Source organism: Argopecten irradians, chromosome 7, assembly GCF_041381155.1.
Source record: "Argopecten irradians isolate NY chromosome 7, Ai_NY, whole genome shotgun sequence".
Lineage (NCBI taxonomy): Eukaryota > Metazoa > Mollusca > Bivalvia > Pectinida > Pectinidae > Argopecten > Argopecten irradians.
Genome location: NC_091140.1, coordinates 43,277,101 through 43,300,390, shown reverse-complemented (window position 1 = coordinate 43,300,390; position 23,290 = coordinate 43,277,101). Strand labels below are relative to the sequence as shown.

At 33.7% G+C, this 23,290-nt stretch overlaps 2 protein-coding genes across 2 annotated transcripts in view; both read left to right on the top strand.

Moving 5' to 3' along the window:
- LOC138328527 (delta-like protein A) overlaps nt 1-11,207 on the top strand; it is a 47,761-nt gene extending 36,554 nt beyond the window's left edge. The window contains exons 5-11 of the mRNA XM_069275370.1: nt 2,515-2,575; nt 3,666-3,920; nt 5,672-5,732; nt 6,507-6,637; nt 7,238-7,401; nt 7,898-8,111; nt 8,729-11,207. Coding sequence (XP_069131471.1) covers nt 2,515-2,575; nt 3,666-3,920; nt 5,672-5,732; nt 6,507-6,637; nt 7,238-7,401; nt 7,898-8,111; nt 8,729-9,306 — 1,464 coding nt within the window. The 3' untranslated portion in view covers nt 9,307-11,207. The remainder of the gene's footprint in view (nt 1-2,514; nt 2,576-3,665; nt 3,921-5,671; nt 5,733-6,506; nt 6,638-7,237; nt 7,402-7,897; nt 8,112-8,728) is intronic.
- A 2,513-nt stretch (nt 11,208-13,720) lies between these two features.
- Nucleotides 13,721-20,899, top strand: LOC138326953 (asialoglycoprotein receptor 2-like). Its single transcript, XM_069272921.1, has 3 exons — nt 13,721-14,343; nt 19,816-19,977; nt 20,244-20,899. Exons 1-3 carry the CDS (start codon nt 13,971-13,973, stop codon nt 20,462-20,464), a joined length of 756 nt encoding a protein of 251 aa, XP_069129022.1. The 5' UTR covers nt 13,721-13,970; the 3' UTR covers nt 20,465-20,899.
- Nucleotides 20,900-23,290: the final 2,391 nt, after the last annotated feature.

Here is a 23,290-nt window from a genome sequence, read left to right as displayed (position 1 = left end):
ATTATTTTTAGACAAGAACATGCATCTAATAATGTTAACACAACTGTAAGAGCGTTTTGAGTAGTTCTAGACAAAAAAATCTTTATTACACATGCAAGGGTCAGGGTTCGGCATACAAGGCTATGTGTAATGGCGATTGAACATTTCACATGTACATTTGACTACCGTGGACTTTTCTGGCATATCACAGTAAAAACAACCAATCTAAGTTCCAATGAACTGGTTTGTTTCCGAAATATGTGCAAGGTTTAATGTACTCTTAGACCGAATTGTCCCCTTGATATCAACTTTATATATTTTACATCGATTGCGAAACAAGTTATAAAACTTATACAAATCAAATTGCTTGTTTGTGCGATTGAATTTGCAGTAATTCATTTTCGTTAATTCCCCCTAAATGCGAAATTCGCGAAAATAAATCGCTTGCGAAAAAATTTTGGTTTGCAGTATTCGTCAATATGTTTCATATTCTAAATGTTTATTCCATATGAGACAGATACCTACTGATGATGGGTATCTAGGGAAACCCAGACTTCACTCCATCTCAAAAACTGGGTGGGCTTTAAGTTCCTGTTAAATATATGTACAAAAACTTGACGAATACAGTACTTTTTATGTAATAAAGTGTTAACAGATAATATTTTAATCATTATTTATTCTATTAACATTTTTGCTTTTGAGATTCTTTTAGAAGATCACTGTTAACTAGTTGTGATAATTTATCTTGGAGCAAAGACATTTTCGCAAAAAGTTTTATGAAATTGTCAACTGTTCTTGTTCTGTTTATGTAATTCTCAGTTGATATCACTGTGTAATTCTGAAAGAAATAAACCTTCAGAACACTTAAATGTTTCTTAGCTATCATTGATAAAACTTTGTGTATCATTCTAAAATATGATAATTTTTTTAGGTGCAACCAACGTGTCACAAAAAGCCTTATCGCTGATCAACTTGCACCAAAATGCACCTCTAATTCTGACAAGTCGGATAGGCATGAATGACATTAAACGGGTCATCGGGTTTGGCTGTAAAACAGAACATTTTATTGGCACGTCTCTGAAGGAAACACGGAGCAGGGAGTAATATATAATAAAAGAAACGTATGGACGAGCTTTGCACGTGCAGACTCTGTCGACATACGAACATGGCTTTTCGACAGGCCGTGCGAGTGTTGAAGATAAGCCGTTTGTTTTGATGTGCTAAAATGTCACTAAGTTATGCTTTACTGTCTGGCTACTTTCACTTTCCATATATCAAGTACATGTCAGAGTAAGAAAGTCTGGAGAACGCTTTGTATAATGACTATTACATATGAATGGGAGAACATTGGAGAGCATGCCGGGCATCTGGTTAGCTGTTTGATTGGCAAGAAATCTACAAACCATTCATTCATTTCTTGTTAAGCAATCACACACTCTACACCATAGCAATGAAATCTCTTTTTCACGTCATTAGTTTTTTCGTATTTTTTTCCACAAAATGATGAATGCATTCGTTCCTTTCATCAATGAAATGGCTGCCGTCTATTGACGTAGTTTTGATAACCCGCCCATTGTCGCATTGCTGAGGTTCTTAGGCATATCTTAGTTAACATCTACTCAATCACATACCGGCCGGCGAGATTGCCTGTGTCACAACATCTGGACAAGGGGAATTCCCTCACTCGCACGTGTGGTAATGTCGTATACGTACATGTTAGAAGTTTTATCTACATCAGGATAAGATATGATGTACTAGCCAGTCTAGATGACCTAATTAAGTGCAGACAGACATTGTTTTGCATATGTACTGTGAAGGTCATTAATTTTATAGTTAGTTTGGACTGGTTTACTTTATATTAAACAGCAGGCACATATTTTATACCTAAAAACATGTTTTCAGATACATATTATCCATTGTAATTTAAAAAAACAAAACATAAAAATATGTTTTAGCAAAATAAAGTTACGCAACCCTGCCATACAAGTAGCTAGATTTAAAGAGAGTATATTTTCCTGAAGTTTTGACTTGTTGTGTTTTTAGCATAGAAAAAGTATTATACAGTGTTCTAGATATTTTTCTCCGCCTCTCTTAGTTTTAAACTTTCGATATTTACCGAATTTCGTAAAGTTCGTATTCGCAAAGTTATCAAACAATTAAATTATAATATTGATTTTTAACGTGTACACGTTTAAATTTAAAATATCTCGAAAATGTTCCGATCGATTCCGATCTATATGGGTATTGCTTATACTGACCACGTGATTCCGATCTATAAGAGTATCGCAGAAAGTTTGAAACATGGCGTTGACTGTGGCGGTTCTTTCAAAACGTGTGATATTTCATGCGACATTTACCGCTATGTCAATAGTATATCGGTGCTTTCATGGATCTGAACCATCATATATAAGCATCCATATTCACACATTGTATGTTTTATGAGAGTTTGTGATGGTGAAAATTACAAGAAATACAACTTTATTTAACCTTGTATTGACCCTATATATTTATACAATGTCCTTTCGTGAATTTCAGGGAACCTTTACTTTGGTGATAGATGTTTTACATGACGCTTTCCACAACAGGACACTGTCAGGTACTGTTTTCATCCACCTTTAGTTCTGCATTGTGTAGTTGTTCAACCCCACAGGTATAAATTATCGCGATTTGAAACTGATTTGCTTTTTTTTTTTTTTTTTGCGAACTATCTTTGAAACCTTTTAAATTAGCATCCCCACGACAGGCAGTGATATATAAAACTATGATCAATTTCGCGAGATATTGAATTTCGCAAATTTGGATTATCGGCGAATTTAGCGAAATTTAAATTCCGCGAGTATTAGCAACTATGCAGTATTGTACATCACATCAGCACGTGAAAGACAAGTACTGTAACCCACCTTGTTTCGATGTCTTGGTTTCTTCAGCATATTCGCCAATTGATAAATTCGCGAAAAATATTTTTATTAACTATCTTGTATTTATACATTTATATACGTTGTATACAATTATATGCGTAACATTAGAATTCGCGTTTAAGATATCCCGTGAAATTATGCGAAAATAAGTATCTCCTTAAAATAAAATATATAGAGTATATAATGAAGAAGTATATGATCATAGTAGTGATTCGTTTATACATATAAAATTAATTTTATTATTTTATTGAAGCATTTTACACGCCTTCCATAACCAAATCGATTTCATAATACATGTACATGTAATTGGGAAAGTATCCTGCAATCTTTGATGCTGGATAAGGCTTGCAAAGTATACACGAAAGGTGTGAAGAAACTTACTATAGGGATGAGTTCATATTTCATGATAATCATCGGTATGTTTCGTCTTTGCATATGACAGTGTTATCTCCCTTGCGGGAATATATCGGTTTTGACGTCATTGATTTCTGAGCAAAGCTGACGCCTTTTAACTGAAAGATATGACATCGCGCTCGCAAGCACATTATGTTAATATTAAATTTCTTCGCGCTAGGGCAGATAACCCTGTTATATGCAAAGACGAATATAGTACACTTTCTGCTACATATCAAATTGAGTTTACTATTTCAAGAGTGAGGTAAAACTGAATATTATCTCCTAAATATAAATGTATCTTTTTTTCATTTTGAAACGAACAAAATAAATACAATGTTTAACACTAATATGTTTTTATTTGAAATCCCACAGATCCATCCCAAAGAATTTTACGGTCCGTTGTCATCGATACAGCTCATCCTCCAACCCTCTGGAGGAAGGAAACGGAAGTCTCCGAATCAGTTGACCTATTTTATAACTTCCGGGTCCTGTGTGACGAGAACTATTATGGACCCGAATGTAACACCCTTTGTAGGCCTAGGAATGACAATCTTGGCCATTACCTCTGTGACGAAAACGGCACTAAAATCTGTTTACCAGGATGGGAGGGTGAACAATGTCAACGCGGTAAGATATTGAAAGCTTGCATAATCAAGATTTGGGATCAGGAAGTGACCTTTCCTTTTATGCAAGATGCAAACATGCATGAGGTATGTTTGTATTTGTAAAATCTAATGTATGAACGTATGCACTCCCGCGTAATCTGTGGAGACTGAAAAGGGACACGTTAATACAATGCATTATAGCCAGTATTGTCAGTGACGCTATATCCCAAAGGTTGCCATAGAGAGAAAACAGATTGTACAAAATCAATTTACGTCTCACTTTTGGTTTTTCTGATGTTTTTGACCTAGTTTGTGTGTGTCAGTACGTCCAATGGACATCTTAGATCATTTGTGGACTTTTTGACTTTTTGAATAGCAAAATGAGCTTCCGAAGACAACAAAACAACTTTGATGTTCGGCAAGCTCAATTAATAGATGGAGGACTTGTATATTTCAATAAACATATAATCATACACAAAATCACATTTTGCTCCCCAAAAAAATTTAGGAAGAAATAATACATGTATTTGGGGTTGATAATAAATTGTCGGTAAAAATGTGTGTTACGGGACTCATTGCTCATACAATCGACACCTGTTTAAGTATAATGTGTTACCTTTCACCACTGAGTTCAGTAGTACCGTCTTAAAAGGACTAAATATACACTATCAAAGTGTTCTCCACTTTGCCCGTCCAACACATAGGTAGATGTCGGGCTAACTTCTGTACTATACGTTTGTTTGTAATTATTGATATCAATTGGGACGTCCGATATATGCAATATTTGCATGTTACAATCTACAGCCGTCAGTTTCCTAACAAGGTCAAAAAGTACTCGATGTTAATGCCTTTGTTAAATTAATGAGCGATATCAACATCATGCATCCTTGTGGTGGCGACAGTGGCCTCGGCACGTACGCTTGTGTTTAGATATTGAGCGATAGGGTTGAGATTTGTTTGAAGCAATGTGTTGGGTCAAGTTTGCACGAACAAGTCGACTGTGTAGACCAAACAATGAGTGTCTGGCGTGGAATTTCCTTTAATTTGTATGGGCTTGAGAACACTACACATAGTAGCGTTGTCGACGGCCCACACCGTATATACCTCTCTGTGTATAAAGGGATTGGCTGGACTAAGCTGGTAGTTGAGTGCGCTGTTCATCAGTTTTTGCGATTTGTTTGACTGCAATAAATGTCCATCTCCTTGTAAATGTAGACACCCATGGTTTGTACACTATTGCTGCAATAGCTTATTACTTTGGGAACATACGTAGTTTGAAGTGTACCGCTGCAATAGTTTAGTCCTATTATTGTTTGCATCAAGGTAAACAAGTTTTGCACATAATTCAGCTAATTCAAAAATCATTTTATGATTTCCCTAAATAATCCATTCAAAGATGTTAAATGAATTATAATAAAATAATCGCTAAAACTAAATCCTACTGCCTCTGACGCATGTTAGGAACATTGCTGATCGTTGAGTCACAATATGCGTGTTTTGGTGGTCATACTGATTTATACATATTTGAATTTTAATCAAAGTGAAAAATTAAATTTCGATTTCGTCTTATTTTGCTTGTTATCAAATGTGTGTTATGGCATCATACAAAACGTACATTTTTTGGCTCGTTGATTTATTGCTAAGTCGAAGTTGTCTTCTTTCCGTCACTACATCAAGACATTTGCTGACTGTATGTCGCATTTGCATCCCATTTGAACTGTAGATAATTGTGTACTCATAAAATAAATGAAAATATACGTGTTTTATTTGCAGCCGTGTGTCTAGACTCTTGTAATAGGACAAACGGGATATGCGAGGAACCTTTTACATGCAGGTAAGCGAGAGATACGGGGATATTTTCTGATGATCTTGATAATTATCATGATGTTGGTGATAAACTTCAGAGTTCGATAGGTACAATTCCAGATGAAAACTTCAAAATGAGAAATGATGTTTCCAGTTATTCAGCTCAAATCAGTTGCATATATATATATTGCCTTTTAGAAATGTAAGAGTCATGTAAAGTCTGAAATTTCTTAATTCAGTTATTAAATTTAGGAGACTTCAGCAATTCACCTCAAACGTTCTATTATATTTTTTTTCTTGATACAAAATCATGTCTGCAGCATTAAAAATACCATTATTTAATCCACTGTTTAGTAAAATATATGCTATCATCACTTTATAGTCTTCTGTTTTGAACATGATTGTTGTTTGATCCATATAATGTAAACGTATACGTAACCGTTACGTTCAGCTGCTGTGGAACCACTTGTGACTTGTTCATCCCTATCGAATTGTACGATAACTGTGTATTACGATATTTTTGGATAAAAAGGGTGTATGCTTTACGAAAGCTGATAAGTCACTCGCCACTCTCTGTGAAATAAGACTAGAGAAAACTGTCTTGGAACTTCGATTTTACGACAAAAGAGCTTTGTCAAGAGTATTCAATTCTGATATGGAACCCTTTTATGTAAGAGAGCAGAAAAGTCTCAGATTTATGTGTTGGTGTTTGCCTGTAGCAATGAAAACCTTACACAAGGGATACCCCTGGCACAGATCAATTTAAAACTTTATTTTTTTATATTTTCGTGGTTTTAAACAGATGCATCATGGGATGGACTGGCGAGTCATGTGACCAGTGTTTAACCCATCCTAAATGTGCCAATGGATATTGCTTACAGCCGTCTCAGTGCATTTGTCATAGCGGATGGCGGGGAGAATATTGTAATATCGGTAAGTACAAATCATTTTACTTTTTCACATTAATTCATCTTCAAATATTATAAACACACTACTGTTCTCTTGTGATTAAATTTGGCGAATTTCGTTAGCGAATAAAAATCGCGAAAAGTAAAACAGTGCGAAAAAGTGTCAGAAAAGAAAAGGCAAAATGAAGTCAAACAAAGGTTTTGTAAAAAATTTAATTTTCAAAATTGTAAAAGGTATTATTCTGAATCGCGAAATTGAATGACGCGAAAAAACATCAGATATAGGTTCTGTAGAACCTTATGACTCTTAAATATTGTAAAATCAAATCGCGCGGAAAATTAAGTATTTAGAAAAGAAAACACAAAATTGAGTCGGTTTACGGATCGGTGCCTTGATATTTGCGTTATGTTTTTTCCGCAAAATGTTTCATTTTTTTTCCTGAGTTGTATAAGTTACGAGATTTGTGTAATTATCAAATTTCTAATAACGCAGTATACGTTTTCAAAGGTATATAGAAGTTTATTTCTACAGAATAGAAAGTTAATTGTTCATTTCTAGCACTGCAAGTTACTATACAAGTTATGATGTATAAACATTTTATGATGATGTTTATGTATATTTCAGATACAAACTACTGCATGAAGACTCAGCCTTGTTTCAATGGAGGAACATGTCTCTTTGACTTAGCTCACAATTACACATGTAGTTGCCCGCATAACTTTACAGGCTATCACTGTGAAAGTGTTCTATGTCATGAGGGTTTCTGTGCGCACGGCGGACACTGCCAGGTAGGTTAATTACTTTGCCTACTTAATCATTAATTTATTGCATAACGCGTTTGTAGGGTTATTGATGACCATTTTGATACATGTAACGCTGGAACACCATGGGATAGTTTTATGGACGTCCAAAGATAATTTCATGAATAATCCTACTGGAATTCAATTGAGTAAGGCCATTGACGTTATGTTGTTGATGTTTCATTTATCATTTTGTTTTAAGGTATTAGAATTACAAAATAATTCCTCAGGTAAAGAATTTGATCAATAGATGTTAAATATAGCTGACATTCAATCTGTATTGTGTCTTTGAGAAAAAGATTCCATTCTCCTTCGATGCACATGAAGTTATTCTCGTACTTTTGTAAAGATTTTATTTTATATTTTGATTTCTTCTTTGTATATTTTTTGTTATTATTTGTTTATTTTTTTAATTACTCTTATAAATGTTTCTTCAAATGTTTCATATTCGATGTCATAATTTCTTCGATATTTTAATTTACAGAACAGTGATGATGGACCGATATGCACGTGCCCACCTGAATTCCACGGAGAGAAATGTGAAATTCCTGTCAGCACGTGCGAGGAGGTCACGTGCAAAAATAATGGCACGTGCATAATGAAAGAATCCATCGCGATATGCAACTGTGTAGCGTCTTTTAAAGGGAAAAGATGTGAAACATATATAAATCCATGTGATAGTTTTCCGTGTAAAAACGGTGAGTTTAATTTGTGAACTTATCAATAAGCTATATTGCCATAGAAATAAGTCCTACGTTGTGGTGTTAAAAATTTCAAAAAAATATTGCAATAGTCATATTGAAGTTGCACGTATCTGTGTAAGTTAACGAACCTTGTATTTTAGAAAACAATGAAAGCAATTTACCCATTTAAAAAAAAAAGAAAAAAATCCATAAAAAATTAACAATTATTGTTTAATTGTTACATTGATTTATTGATTGCTTCATTCATTCGTTGCTTCATTCATTCATGCATTCAGTAATTCATTTTCTTGTCCATTCTGACACAAAATATGTTATTGTCTGGTAATTCGACTTAATTCTTAATTCAATTTAATACATGAGTTTAAAAATAATGAGCTTAAAAAGAGCATTGAAGATTTCGTTTTCTGCTATCACTGGTATCACTTATTGTTCTTGTATCATATATCTTGACAAGACTTAATTCTTAATTCAATTTAATACACGAGTTTAAAAATAATGAGCTTCATTTAAAAGTGCATTGAAGATTTCGTTTTCTGCTATCACTGGTATCACTTATTGTTCTTGTATCATATATCTTGACATGATTTTAAATTTATCGATTTTGTTTTCAGGGAGATGTGTAAATAGTAGTGCTTCTTATAGTTGTGTGTGTGAAGAAGGGTACAAGGGAGATAACTGTGATAAGATTGTCGATCTGTGCGATGACTTCATATGTTATAACGGAGGCACGTGCTTTCTTGAAAGTACAAGTAAACTTCCGGTATGTGCGTGCGGCGACCATTATTCTGGCCCAGATTGTCGGAACAACATTAACCTATGTGACGATCATCTTTGTCAAAATGGCGGATCTTGTAAAGAAACGTCATCAGACTTTAAATGTGATTGTATTGAAGGATATTCCGGATTACATTGTGAACAAAAACGGGATTTATGTGAAAATATTGTGTGTAAAAATGGAGGAGTTTGTAAAAATTTCGAGAATTCAACCAAGTGTATATGTGACCCCCATTACGAGGGGAAATTATGTGAGGTCCCTCTGCTTCAGTCGGATCAGTCGGCCACACACCCAACGTTATGGGATAGAGACCGAGATATGAGCCAAGTAAACAGCAGCGTGACGCATCATCACTCTGTTTTTCGGACACTTACGTTTATAGTAATATATTTTTGTCTGTCGGAAATACTGTGAATCTACTTTAATTTTATGACAATTAATAACCAATGCTTCATTCATGACAAAGACGATCCTATGTAAGTGATAAGTGGTTGTGGAATATGTCATTTATCATATGAATTAAATAATTTGACGCGTCACGAATGATAATGTGAACGAAAGAATAACCTATTCCGAGTTTTCGATAAAATATTTCATATAACAAATGTCAACAGTATAACATTCAATTATGAAATAATTTATATACTTATGCGAATATAAATTACTAATGATGTAAATCTTTCAAACTTATTCATAGATAAGGCAGGGAAATTTCAACTTAGAGCGTCATACACTGAAGGAATCTATATTTAGTAACCATTATCAAGACCGTAAATTTTGAGTAATTTTGTTACGAGGCACAGACGCGGTAAATCTGTCGGGACACTGGTCAGATTTATCTTGAAGAGTAGGATAGTACATATGACAAAAATATTCCGTGTCCTAGCACAAACATTATACCTGTATTGTACTGACAAGATGTTTCTGTGACGTTGGAAAAGTCTTTGGAGATGAATACTTAGGGACAATTTGATTTTTATTTACAACGCTTTGATAGGCTTGATATAGTGTCGAATATCTGGTGACGTGGCATAACTACAGATCATAAATAAAATGAAAAATCCATATCAATTATAATCTAAACGTATTGGTTCGCAAAAATGACCTGGAACATGTAAGCGCAATGATGAATTTACGTGAAATGCGTAACACGTACGTATATAGTAATTACATATTCCAGTGCCGATAAAAGTGTTCAAAGGTGAATGAATGGGCTATCATTGGCACAGTAAATGACTCCTCAATAATATTCTCCAAAACCTTGTCAGCACTGAAAAATAATTCCTAATTTTATTAATTCTTAATATTGGAGAAAGTAAACATACATGGGTATGTCAAGTGGACAAGGATACCTCAACCCTCGTGAAAGATTTTGGCCGCCAATCCTCGGCAAGCTTCGGGTTGAACAGCCAAAATCTTTCACTCGGGTTGAGATATCCCCGTCCACTTTACAGACCCATGTAAGACTCTATTAATCTCCACCCGAGTGAAAGATTTTGGCGGGTCAACCCGATGCTTGCCGAGATTTTATTATTCTACAGTCATTTAAACGATTTAAGACATATCTGAAGCTCTTATATGTGTACCATTATTAACATTTCTAACATATGTCGAGCATAATTTAGTGTGAAACAGCTATTTTTGCGAGATTTTAGTCTTAGTTTCCATCAGCTACGACCTTTTCAAAGCAATGTTATTTATTTTAGTTTCAAAAACAACAACAGCAGTTACTGGCAATGTATCTATGATTCAGGCTTGTGGGGGAATGCCATCTCCCGCTAAATGCACGAAAATCTGTCCGATGCAAAAATAAGGTAGGTTAGTTATGGACCAAGTTATTCAAATGATGCTTAAATCCATTGCAGTTTAACGAAAATTTTCAAATTAAGACCAAATAATTTCTTGTAAAACAAAATCGATTTTTTAAATGAAATTCTGATGTACATGTATTTAATTTTTTACCTTCTTGTTCATTTTTACATATTTTGCAGAAAATTAATATTAGAAATTCGCTTAACACGTGAATCAGCTAATCACCTTTCGAACAACCAGGCCCAGATGATAGTAAAATTGCTAATATTGACAAAATGCTACTAATTTTTACCATGATAATAAAGCGAGGTGTTAAGTATACATAATGTTATGTTATGACGTAATATTATGATTGTTTTATTTATAATGTTAACAAATTGTTGTTTTTTTATATTTGTACATAAAATTGTTGGTTTTATTGTGTAATTGTGTTGGTTGTTGCTTTAATGAAGGATTGATTTTAGCTTTAACACTTAAATCATAGTGAATTCCAAATACTGCCCTGCAGGTAGGGCGTTAGAATTTAACCCGCTACCCTATAGCATGATCGTAAAAGGCGACTTAATTAAAGATATTATATTTTCTTTCTCTCTACCTCGCTTTCTTCTTTCTAATGTCTCCCTTGACACCACCTCACTTTTGGGTTTTATGTTTCATAGTCGATTAAACTCAGCATACAGGGAGTAGAACGACTGGTTTGCCCGTTATCAGTATAATGTGACCGGTGTGTTGCTTGGTGTCTTCGGCAGCTTGCTTCAGAGATATATCAATATAAAAAAGACAAGAGTTCTACTATACTTGGGAGGCCGTCCTTACATGACTATTAATAGGAACTTTCTTAATTAAACAAACAAACAAGTATTCTAATAATACACTCTGATTTTGTGTTATAGCTCAATAACGTAAAAAAAACGAGTAAACATTAATCCTATCATTCAATGTCATCCTAAAAAATCTTGTTTTCTTGATGGACGCTTTCTATGAAATCATTACGCCGTTGTTTAATCCAATCAGAGGCGGCGTTACAAACAGCGACGACATTATATATGAGATAATAACAAACTTTTTGAGCCAATCAAAATGCTCCTTACAAGCAAGATTGAATTATGAATTTATCGTTACTTTTGATACTGATGCTGATGATTTTTGTTATTAGTTCTAAAGAATATTTTATATGATGAATCCAGTACTTCCGTTCCACCTCGATACTCCACAGAACCACACACATATCCTTTGATAACTTGTTCATGTAAGAGCACAGACATGCAGATTGGTACTTTCTGTCTTTAATATACAGTGATACCTGACTAAGCGACCACCTCTGTTGCTTAGACTACAGTCAAGACTGTCATATGTGACTTTCCAAGGGACCATCACAAAAAAGTCACATAAGACAGGGAGTCACTTAAGGCAGTCCAAGTTCATCCGCAACATCACTGTACAAAAATCTGTCTTTAATGTTGTCCGTGAATTTATTCTTTATTACAAATATATCAATTACTTGATTTTTAGTGCGAGTGTACTCGGACTATTATTTTCCTTGTCGGGTGTAGAGTCTGTGTACATCCACTATGCGCAGATTCCAACTACGCACGCGATACCGGAAGTCAGTGTCTTATTGCATTTAATAGATTTCGCCATGATTTAGTGTAGTATAATGACCACTTTTTTATCATAAATGATCATATATTACACAATTTGACCCGTAGACCACTTGGCAATTTTCACCTCATCCACTGAGTGGTTTTCATAGACAATTCTGACTGTGCTAACAAATAACGAGTCTCGGACTACTTATTGAGGATGGGATATCTTACTTAGCGAAAACAAAAACTCGAAAATATCAAAACATCCATTTTCACAGCCTGCTATTGCACAAAGACAACAACAACACTTGTGTCTACTCCGTCTCTGCATACTACTGAGTTTCCTCCCTTGTGGGTAGGTGTGCATTGTGATGTCATTATTTTGAGCGCGAAGCTCACATCTTTTTTCTCAAAATATGTGACGTAACCATGAAAACATAACGTCAAAATCATTACATACCTACAATGGCAGATATATCCGTAATATGCACATACAGAACTTTGCACACTGCATCTGCATTATATAACCAAAATAAACACGCATGCATGCACATCACGTGAAACACATTTGTCTTCAGAAATAAATGACACGATACTGATACAGGACACAACGAAAACCAATGCAGTGACGGCAGTAAATCGAGACACAAATTACTTGGCATCAGTCATTTACTTCCGGAGATTCAGTTTCAAAAATGAAGATACATGTGATTTAAATTGGAAACAATTTACAGTATTAAGTGTAATGCACTCACATCCGTCGCTTACGTGAATTAAAACAAGAAGACAAAATAAACAGTCAAAATTGAAGTTTATCAAGTTATAAATTTTGTCTTAAATACGATAATTTTGTAATTGTTTTTATATGAATCATGCGTCATACGTCTATTACAATCGTCCGGGCGCCTTAATCTGACGCCGTGACAGGAAAACACGTCACAGAAGCAAGCAAAACCTTGCACTGACTAAAGATAGGTTTCTACATCGTTGAGTTGGAAACAGGTAATTAGTTTTGTCAGCTTTTAAGACGATAACCAGTCTTTTCTACGCCACAATAAAGTTCTGATTCTTATCACACAATTCCTGTTATTGGTCCGATATCATACTCAATGTTTTAGGTGTTGTATACGGTAATCGCCGGAAGTAGCAATTTCAGTCAATCTCTTACCGGAAGTGGTAATTTTTATTCAATCGCATAGTAGAGTGGCGATCAATCACGAACCATAATAGACTTATAATATGAATACCCCAATACACTAGAACTGAAAAGGTTTCCATAGCTCGATCTAAAGTACTTTCCGTTGAATTAATACTGTAATTGATAACGCCTCGAAAGGAACCTGTTGAGTCTATAGAAATTATTACATTTTGAACATAAATATCCTATCTAACTAGTTGATCCACTCACCAAAGATTTTAGTCTAGAACGGACATTCGGTATGATTTGCAGGTGTTTAAACTTCATTATGGACATGTATTACTGATAGGTTTGAAGAAAGATATGAATTCAGATTAGTTCGGTAAATTCATGAGTAAATTCAGAATTAAGAAAAGCACACGACCTTCAGCATCTTTGCAGGTAGTGCAGCTTAAGTGAATGTCATTTGGCAGTTTTATCTAGCCAAGATATTGCAATAGTTCCAAACTTGAAAAATTTGAAATCAAACAGCAATTTGAAACATGCCAAAGATGTTACCATGTGCAATTTTACAACCCAAGACAAGAGGAATGGTATTATCATGGATCATTACTTTATACTGGATAGTTTTGGTTGGGAAAACAAATGCAGTGAGTTTGCAAAACTTCTTCACGTTAAACAGCCAGGTGACCCAAGAAATTGAAGGTTCCAGTACTAATTCTGGCCTCTTGGCAGACCATACAACCAGATCCAAGCTTGAATGCAGTATCAGGTGCTTCACCACTCCTGGGTGCTGGGGATTTATTGTGAGTGGTACAACGCCCACCATCAACTGCCAGATTTTCGACAGAATTCTGAGGAAACTCCACACACCACAACCAACTAGTTCTGCACTCTACTACCGCAAGGACATTGGTACGTTCTGTTAAATAAGGACATCTAGATCTTACACAATTATTTTTTTCAATCGGGTTTATGAATTTCCATGCTTGCTGGTTGTGTTTGTTTGGGTTTTTTTTTTGTTACCTCTGCCTGGCATTTTGTTTTCTGGTCTTTGGTCTTTGTTCCTCTGCCTTTGTTTCGCTTGCTTCTTAAGTCATTGGTGTATTATTTTCCTGAACGTTTATGAATATCTTTGCATTATTTTTTTTACTCATCTTTGTGTTGATTTACAAGTTTTTGAGATCAAATGTGACCGGATGCTGTGCGTTTGTTTTTGTCTCTGACAATATCCCGAGTGATATCACATGCAGTGAGATGAAACTATAAAAAGAGCAATAGTGTCGATTTTGCTAAAACTGCGTTTTTCTTCCCCTCACTTTTTTTTCCGTACGTTTTATTATTCCAGTCTGCATTGTTTTAACACAATCAATGATTGATTTGAAGACAATTGCTTTTCTGTCTTTTCTGTTTAATTATGTTTTTCCTGTTACATTATGTTTTTAGCTTTTACTAATCTATAAAGTTTATATGTTTATTTTGTTCCTTTCAATAATCATTACTACATTATTTTCATAGATATTTTGCCATTTTTGTTTTTATACAATTCGTATTTATGCAAAGAATTCTTTAATATCCTTCAATCATTCACCTTTACCCCCTTCGCAATTCGCGTTAGATATAATTTACTGGTATTTTGATTTCTTTTTTTAATTTTCATACATTATCAACATCTTTGATACATCAGTAACAAATAATTAATATTTTTATAAAGTTCACTATGCAACCAAAGTACATAAGAGCGATTTCTCAAATTCTTGAAAATATTCGATGCTAATATACCTAAGTGTTATTTCGCGACAAGAAACATTTAACATTGTATAGCATGCCCAGTTATATTGACGAAATTACCTGCTTAAAATACTGTAAACAACATAAATTGCGAAAATAAATCACCGCAAAAATGATATAAATATATATATACACTGTACATCAAAACCGTATTAGTTCAAATCGCAAAATTATACGCGAAAGAAAGTTGCTTTGGGACATTAAAATGCGAAACTAAGTACAGTAGAATACTGAACGTTTCAGCTGTCAAGGGATGATACATTTCTGACAACAATTGTTCAAATCAAACCTGGACCACTCCTTGTGACAAGTTTGAGCCCAAAATCAACATTAATAACTAAAAGCATTAATGAAGTTTGCCTAAACTCAATTTAGTTGTTGGATCGGCAGACAGTGATCCTGGCCCAGGAAGAATAAGTAAAACATCTGATTTTTCCATAGATGTCCCATACCAAATATTGGCAAATGCACACTATTGTTGCGATTAAAAAAAGATGGCTGCATCCACATCTTCCTATAATCATCCCGCAAAAAGTAAAATATATCCCCATATTCACTTATTCAATAGACATACATATGTATATAATAATATGTAGAAAAGAGTAGGAAGAATAATGAAGTACATTCATTTAAGGAATAGATGTTTATTTTGTTGAGGTTATGAGGGTATAATGATAATGGAGCACGTGTAAATTATGCAACCCCGGCTTACACGTGCTCCATTATCATTATACCCTCATAACCTCAACAAAAATAAACATCTATTCCTTATATTTACAGTTTTTCAAGTAAATGAATATTATTTTTTCCCCGCGGCAGTTGCATATTTTTTTTTACTAAAATACCCATATTTTTTTCTCTCCCGTCATCGTCAACGAATTTGATTGAACAGCTGATTGGAATCGAGTCATCATATGTCCACCAAAAGTGGAGTCAGACTCACGTGCTACGTCACGACTATTCATGTAAATAGAAATGTAATTATTGATAATAAAACAACTGTACTCATCACACATCGATTTCATTATACGTTTATTACAGTAAAGATGTTGAAATAATGAATCATCTAGAATATTTCAGTATATTTTAGAATAAGCCAGTGCACAAAATTCGAGAGGTTAGGCCAGTTCACTTGAAACGGCCCATTTAATAGTTCGGATATTTATCATTAAACTTTTAAGATAATACATTTTTAATGCATCGTTCTAACTCAATCAACTGCAAAACAGACAACGCTATTCCAGTACAAATTAAATACCTGTCTATTGAAATCAATGACGTACCCATTACCGGGAAATATTCCTAATTAATTTGTAATTTAAAACTGTCCCGGCTTGAAATTACACATCCTTCATCTCAGAATATGGATGCAGTGAAACGTAAAACTTGTAACGTTAATGCGTAAACAAAATCGATTTGGATATTGATAGGATAAACAACGTCATAGTTACATGTATGCATTACTGCATCTGCATAGTGCAGTAGTTCGTAAAGTATGACTGTGGAATTAATGGGGACTGGATTAGTTTACAGAAATGCAATTAGTTTAGAACATTTGGTTTATATTTTTTATTTACGCATATAATCCGCTTAATATCCAGTGACTTAGAACATTTAATATGTTTGCATATGTCACCAGTGTAAATCAATCTTTGATTGTAACTTCAGTAAAAAAGACAAAACGTCAGGACTTGAAGACCTCGTGACAAAACGGCGACCTCTTCTAGATATCTGCGACATTTTGACGTAGAAATTCTTCGAAATATAGGTTCTAGTAGTTATGTGATAAGAAGTATCATTTTATGTTCATTCATGTCCATTTCAAGGAGATTTTATAAAACAAGTCTGGAAGGAAGTTTTGATTTTTGGTCGCCAAGGCTCGTAAAATTAGTAATAATGACTCATTTCATGAACATTTTTTGGAGGTAGATAAAACCAGAGTTTCAGTACATTTAAATAACTACCACCCAGTATTTGGCGTTTCCGACTGCCGCAGGTGATTGTGAATTCGCAACTCAAGTAGGAGGGCTTAGGATAGAATAATGTTGGAATACATTTTCAATCGGCCATCCAGGGTCTTCAATCGAGAAAAAACAATTGTGTAAGTTAGGTCTGCGGATTAACTGAGATCGCGACTGACTGACAACAGAATTATGCGTTCTAAATTTTAAAATATGGTTTAAACAGCATTTATACGGACACTTGTACTTACTCTGACACAGATGCTGTTTGAATATATGTTTCTCCTAATATAATGTTTGATTACATATCATTGATTAAATTGCTATAATGTTTTATTAAGCTTTAAGTTTATTTTATCGAACGAATTATTGGACGCCTTGAATGACTCCAATATCTGAAGGTATTTAAGTATCGAGATCCGTATACAATAAGATTTTGAAAGTTTGAAAAATATTAAATTACAAAACTGAACTCATGATAAACAAGGACACATAGACATATTTTTTTTTTTTTATCTTTTTCAACCGATCACAAAAAATCCATTAATCTTTAGAGTAAAAAGTAAAATACCAAAGAGATTTCATATTTCCATACTGAATTAATGAGATTTTTAAACACTTGTATAACTATACAATGATAGTATTAAATATCAATAACTTTGACGTCAAATGTTTCTTATTAAGAAATCGTTGTTGTAATATATTTATTCTTCAATAGTGATACATGTAATTCAAATCTTCAATTTATCCAAGTCACACAAAATACCAATTTTAAATTGACGAAAAATAATTGATAAATTGATGTCGTTTAAAACTAATCTACAATATATAGCTTCATATTATTTCTATGGTAACCTTGTTGAACTTGTTGCACATGGGAAACATTTTTTTCTGATCATTTATTATTGGGTAATAACTATTCATATCGTCAATTTTAATCCATTAATGAGATAGCTGTAAATCGCACATTTATATGGTTCTCTATCCGGAAATATTGTTAGGCCGACTCTACAATTACAACGGTAATCCTCACTAGATCAATTACATCTTACTGAAATAATCGCCAAGACCTAGATCGTATAATGCATTAATATCTGTGGGAATGCTTATTCCATTAACCGTGTACGATTTAAGTAAATATCAATAGAGATATATCTTTCCTTAGTGTTTGGAATACAGAAATAAATAAAAACAGACCCCATGCTGAGCATAAACAATATCACTGCGGTAGATACATCGAAAATCTTTTAGATATAAATACGCTATCATTATTCTTGATCAGAAATTATCTTTTTATAAATAATTATGTTATTGATGAGACGGTATTAAAAAGACGGTATATATATGGAGTTGACACGTCCCGTATCCGGTTAGCGTTTTCAGTGGCAATCAATCCAACCTTAAGCCGTACTTTAAAGCTTTTCTCACTACGGTTTTATCCAGAAAGTGATTGCGCGTACGGCAGATTGGGGATATAAACTGTCAACTGTCGCATCAGAATATAGCTTCATATTATTTCTATGGTAACCTTGTTGAACTTGTTGCACATGGGAAACATTTTTTCTGATCATTTATTATTGGGTAATAACTATTCATATCATCAATTTTAATCCATTAATGAGATAGCTGTAAATCGCACATTTATATGGTTCTCTATCCGGAAATATTGTAAGGCCGACTCTACAATTACAACGGTAATCCTCACGAGATCAATTACACCTTACTGAAATAATCGCCAAGACCTAGATCGTATAATGCATTAATATCTGTGGGAATGCTTATTCCATTAACCGTGTACGATTTAAGTAAATATCAATAGAGATATATCTTTCCTTAGTGTTTGGAATACAGAAATAAATAAAAACAGACCCCATGCTGAGCATAAACAATATCACTGCGGTAGATACATCGAAAATCTTTTAGATATAAATACGCTATCATTATTCTTGATCAGAAATTATCTTTTTATAAATAATTATGTTATTGATGAGACGGTATTAAAAAGACGGTATAGATATGGAGTTGACACGTCCCGTATCCGGTTAGCGTTTTCAGTGGCAATCAATCCAACCTTAAGCCGTACTTTAAAGACTTGATTCTGTATTTTTCTCACTACGGTTTTATCCAGAACGTGTGCGTACGGCAGATTGGGGATATAAACTGTCAACTGTCGCATCAGAAAATATGTAGTACCATATTTCAAGCATCGATACATTTCCCAATTATTACATCCCAAGGAAGTACAGACATTCTTGTTTTGATCTGCCTGAGTATATTCCTACATTTGGTACTTGATCTTAGCAACTCGTAAACAAAAAAATACTATGCAATCCAACGACTGCAATATTCTGATACTGCAATTATAAAACCCAACTTCTTAAGCTTGCCCTATTAGCTTTAAGATGTCAATATTTCCAACCAACATTCCTCCAAATTTAAGTCGCTAATTCTAGACTGACAAGGTTTATTCGCAAGGCACTGGTCATTTGTCTGTAATTTTTCATAGTACATTGGCTGTCTACACACAACACAACCCAACGCGAGCTTTATCATGGGTAAATATTACAAATGTTTTCGCTGTGTGTTGTCTTGCTCGCTTTAGTACATAATAGATATATTTTATGAATCGTTTCAGCATCCTGTCCCTCTAGTTTTTATGACTACAACGGGATGTGCTTCAAAGAATACTCAACACCTATGACGTGGATACAGGCGATGACGTCATGCCAACAGGAAGGAGGATTCCTCTTCAATGTTTCCACCGCAGATAGACAAACATTTGTGCAAGGTGCATTTGGTAAGGAATATACGACTTTTTTTAACCAATTATATAATTGACTATTAGATATTTTAGAGATGGATTAAATAGAGTTTGCCTGATACCAAGTTCATTTGCTTTTTGCAAAATAATCTGTTGAAATTCAAATATGACATTTTCCTGAGAATATTTTCGTAAGTACTCAGACCACCTGTAGATGTCGTTCAGGTAAAAACGTCGTAGGTGGTGTCGTTTTTGTCTACTTTTAAGTAACTTTCAACAGATTTTAATTGTGTTGATTTCAGATATAAACTATGATTATCATCTTGGGGGATTCCTTGAAAACGGAAATTGGATATGGCCTGATGGATCTTTAATGTCAGGCGGATACACAAATTGGGGGTCGTCTCCAACGACAGGGGGCTGTCTCAAAGTACAAACTGGTGGAGCCTTCCTTTGGTCTGATATAGACTGTAATGTAGATCTCTTAAGATCTGTATGTGAAATAACAGTAACCAATAACTAACTCTTAATTCTTGAGGAGATATTTTCTATTGATTCTGTATTTTATGTTTTATATATTATATTCTTCAGAGTTTGAAGGTGGTTTTTTTCACGACACTACCGGTGAGCTTAGCAATATTATTTCACTTTTCAAGGTATATGAACCAAATATAGTTGCACCACTAGCTAGTGTTTTTTCTATTCAAATCATTTTTCAATGGTAAGTGCAACGTCTTTACAGTTTTTTTTTATGAAAAGATTTTTGAAAATTCTTACACATTTAATTCACAATGTAGCTTTCAATTACAATTAGTAACCGTACAATAATATAGGATACAGTGATGTTAGATTAGCGAGATACTAATTTAAAAAAAAAATCCATAAAAAGCTCGCATAATGTATTTCATGTTGTATTGACAAATACTTTATCATCGTACTGGCTATATATGCATGGTTAATGGGGAGGCTGAAGTTGGTTCCGAGTTTCGAGTTCCGAGTTCCGTTTAAGCTAAACGGATTTTCCGTTTAAGAATTTTGTTTTTTAAAACAAAATTTAAAAAATTCAGTTTATGCAATTTGAGCATATTACAAATGTTCTCTCTTGGGTTTTGTCATTTTTTCTTTTTCATTTTTTTTTGTAATTCCAAAGAACATCTATTTTTGTTTATGTAAAACGGAACTCGGAACCAGTTCCGAGTTCCGTTTAAGGAAATTTTCTATAATTATAGATAAAATCATTCTATATGCCTAAGATATATGAGAAATATTGCATGTTGGCTTTTTAATGGATTAATATTGGTAAATCCACTTTAATTTTGTTTCGATCTTTTCCGAGTTTAGCTTAAATGGAACTCGGAACTCGGAACCTAACTTCAGGCCTCCCTGGTTAATGTGATAAAATTTGTGCTTGCTTAATAAACTTTATTTACATGAACTGAATAACATAAAAATAACTATCAGATAGAAAATGCATAGTATCTTAATAAATTGTTTTCTCTACTTAAGAATCTATACCTGTGCATATTATACTTATTTGTCCTATCACAAAGTATAAATCACACGTATGTTAAATATATCAACTTTTCCTTTCCATGTCATGTATATACCACTGTGCTTTCGCTTAAAATACCGGTGAAATTTCTCAAACATGGAAAAAATTGTAATTTCTTTCTATTAGCTGAATGTTGTAATTGTTGATCTTTAAAATTAAGTGAATAAACAACAAAACGAAAAATATTACTTTCTGTTTCTTTTTTTGTACTATGTTATCATTTCTATTGCAATACTATATATCATTTCCATTGCAATACTATTATATAATACCATTTCTTATGTGGTTATAAACGATAGGGATGTTCTACCTGATGATTTCAAAATGTGAAACATGAGGAGGCTTGCCGACCGTTTTACAACATTCTGTGATCCCGAGGGAAGGATATCCTACCTTCATATGAAAGGGTATTTTCTTTCATACCTCAACGTTTTATATAAATTTAACAACTATAATACCCCACAATATTGAAAACAGTTCGAAAAAAAAAACCGCGACTGCAAACCAATTCTCCATACATGCAAATTTTTTGTTGACGCCATGACGTCACGAGGCTGTATTGCATGGGTAGCCATGTAACTTTTAAAAAATTACTTACGAGTGTGGAATAAATTCAATATTCAACAACCACGAGTAGTGTGACCTGTTTTTACCTCAATCATATTCATTTTTAGCCGTTATAAATACGACAGGGATACGATAAAGTGTATTTACCGAAATATGCAAATAAGGTGTAGTAATATTTTCAACAGCAAAACCTCCAAAAAGACACTAATTAGTATTCAAAAGTTATCGTTTGACAAAGAATCCAACGATATCAAATTCTTCTAAATAGGAATATCTGTAGGGCTAAATAATACTCATTTAATGTCTTATTGAGTTCAAATCTTCATTGTTGCTTCAGAAAATAAAACTCAATGTCGGACTTCATGTATACATTTAAAAGCATTTGCACGACACGGCATCGTCTATTTCCCGCCAGATGATTACAATCAAGACCAAGTTCGTTTCATACACGTTAAATTTACGTAACTCATTAGCAAAATTATTGTCCATCAAGATGTATTATTAGTACTTAAGATCAATTTAACATGTATGAAAACGTCATGTATTTTGATACAACGACCACGACGCATACGCTTTCCAACAGCTGTTTTGGACGTCAAGCGGCGATCACAACATAGAATGACGTCATTTGATTATTGATGACGTTGACAATGATGACGTGCCACTGAGAAATAGGTAGTTCGGTCAAAGTTCACCGTATCAGCCAAACAGAATGCGTACAGAGTTTATACCACGTGTTGTATAAACAAATTGTTAATCAAAAGCTGCAGTATTTATTCAATGTCCTGAGAGTTGAATAACACCGCCTATTGTGGTAGAAACCAGTATTACACCCGTACTATTCTATATTTAACAATAATGTTGCTTCTCCTCTTCATGAAATCATTTTAAAACATATTTCAAAGTCCATGATATCTCCGCATGTATTATGGTATCTTTGGCGATGCTTATTTTTTAAACTGTTTCTTTTTGAAAAATGACATATTTCACGAATTTCAACCGATGGAGATTTTTTTTATATTTGTTATTATTTGTAATTTTAATTAAAATAAAATGTTGAGAGGACTTAGATTGACTTTAGAAAAACACATAAATAAAGTAGCAATTGATCGCCAAACCATATGATCGTTTCTATTTCGAATATTGCGTATTCATGAAGTGCTTAAAGGGCAGGATTATAGTTTAGCTATATGAAATAGGAATTTGTTTTTAATTTAAAAGCTATAAAAT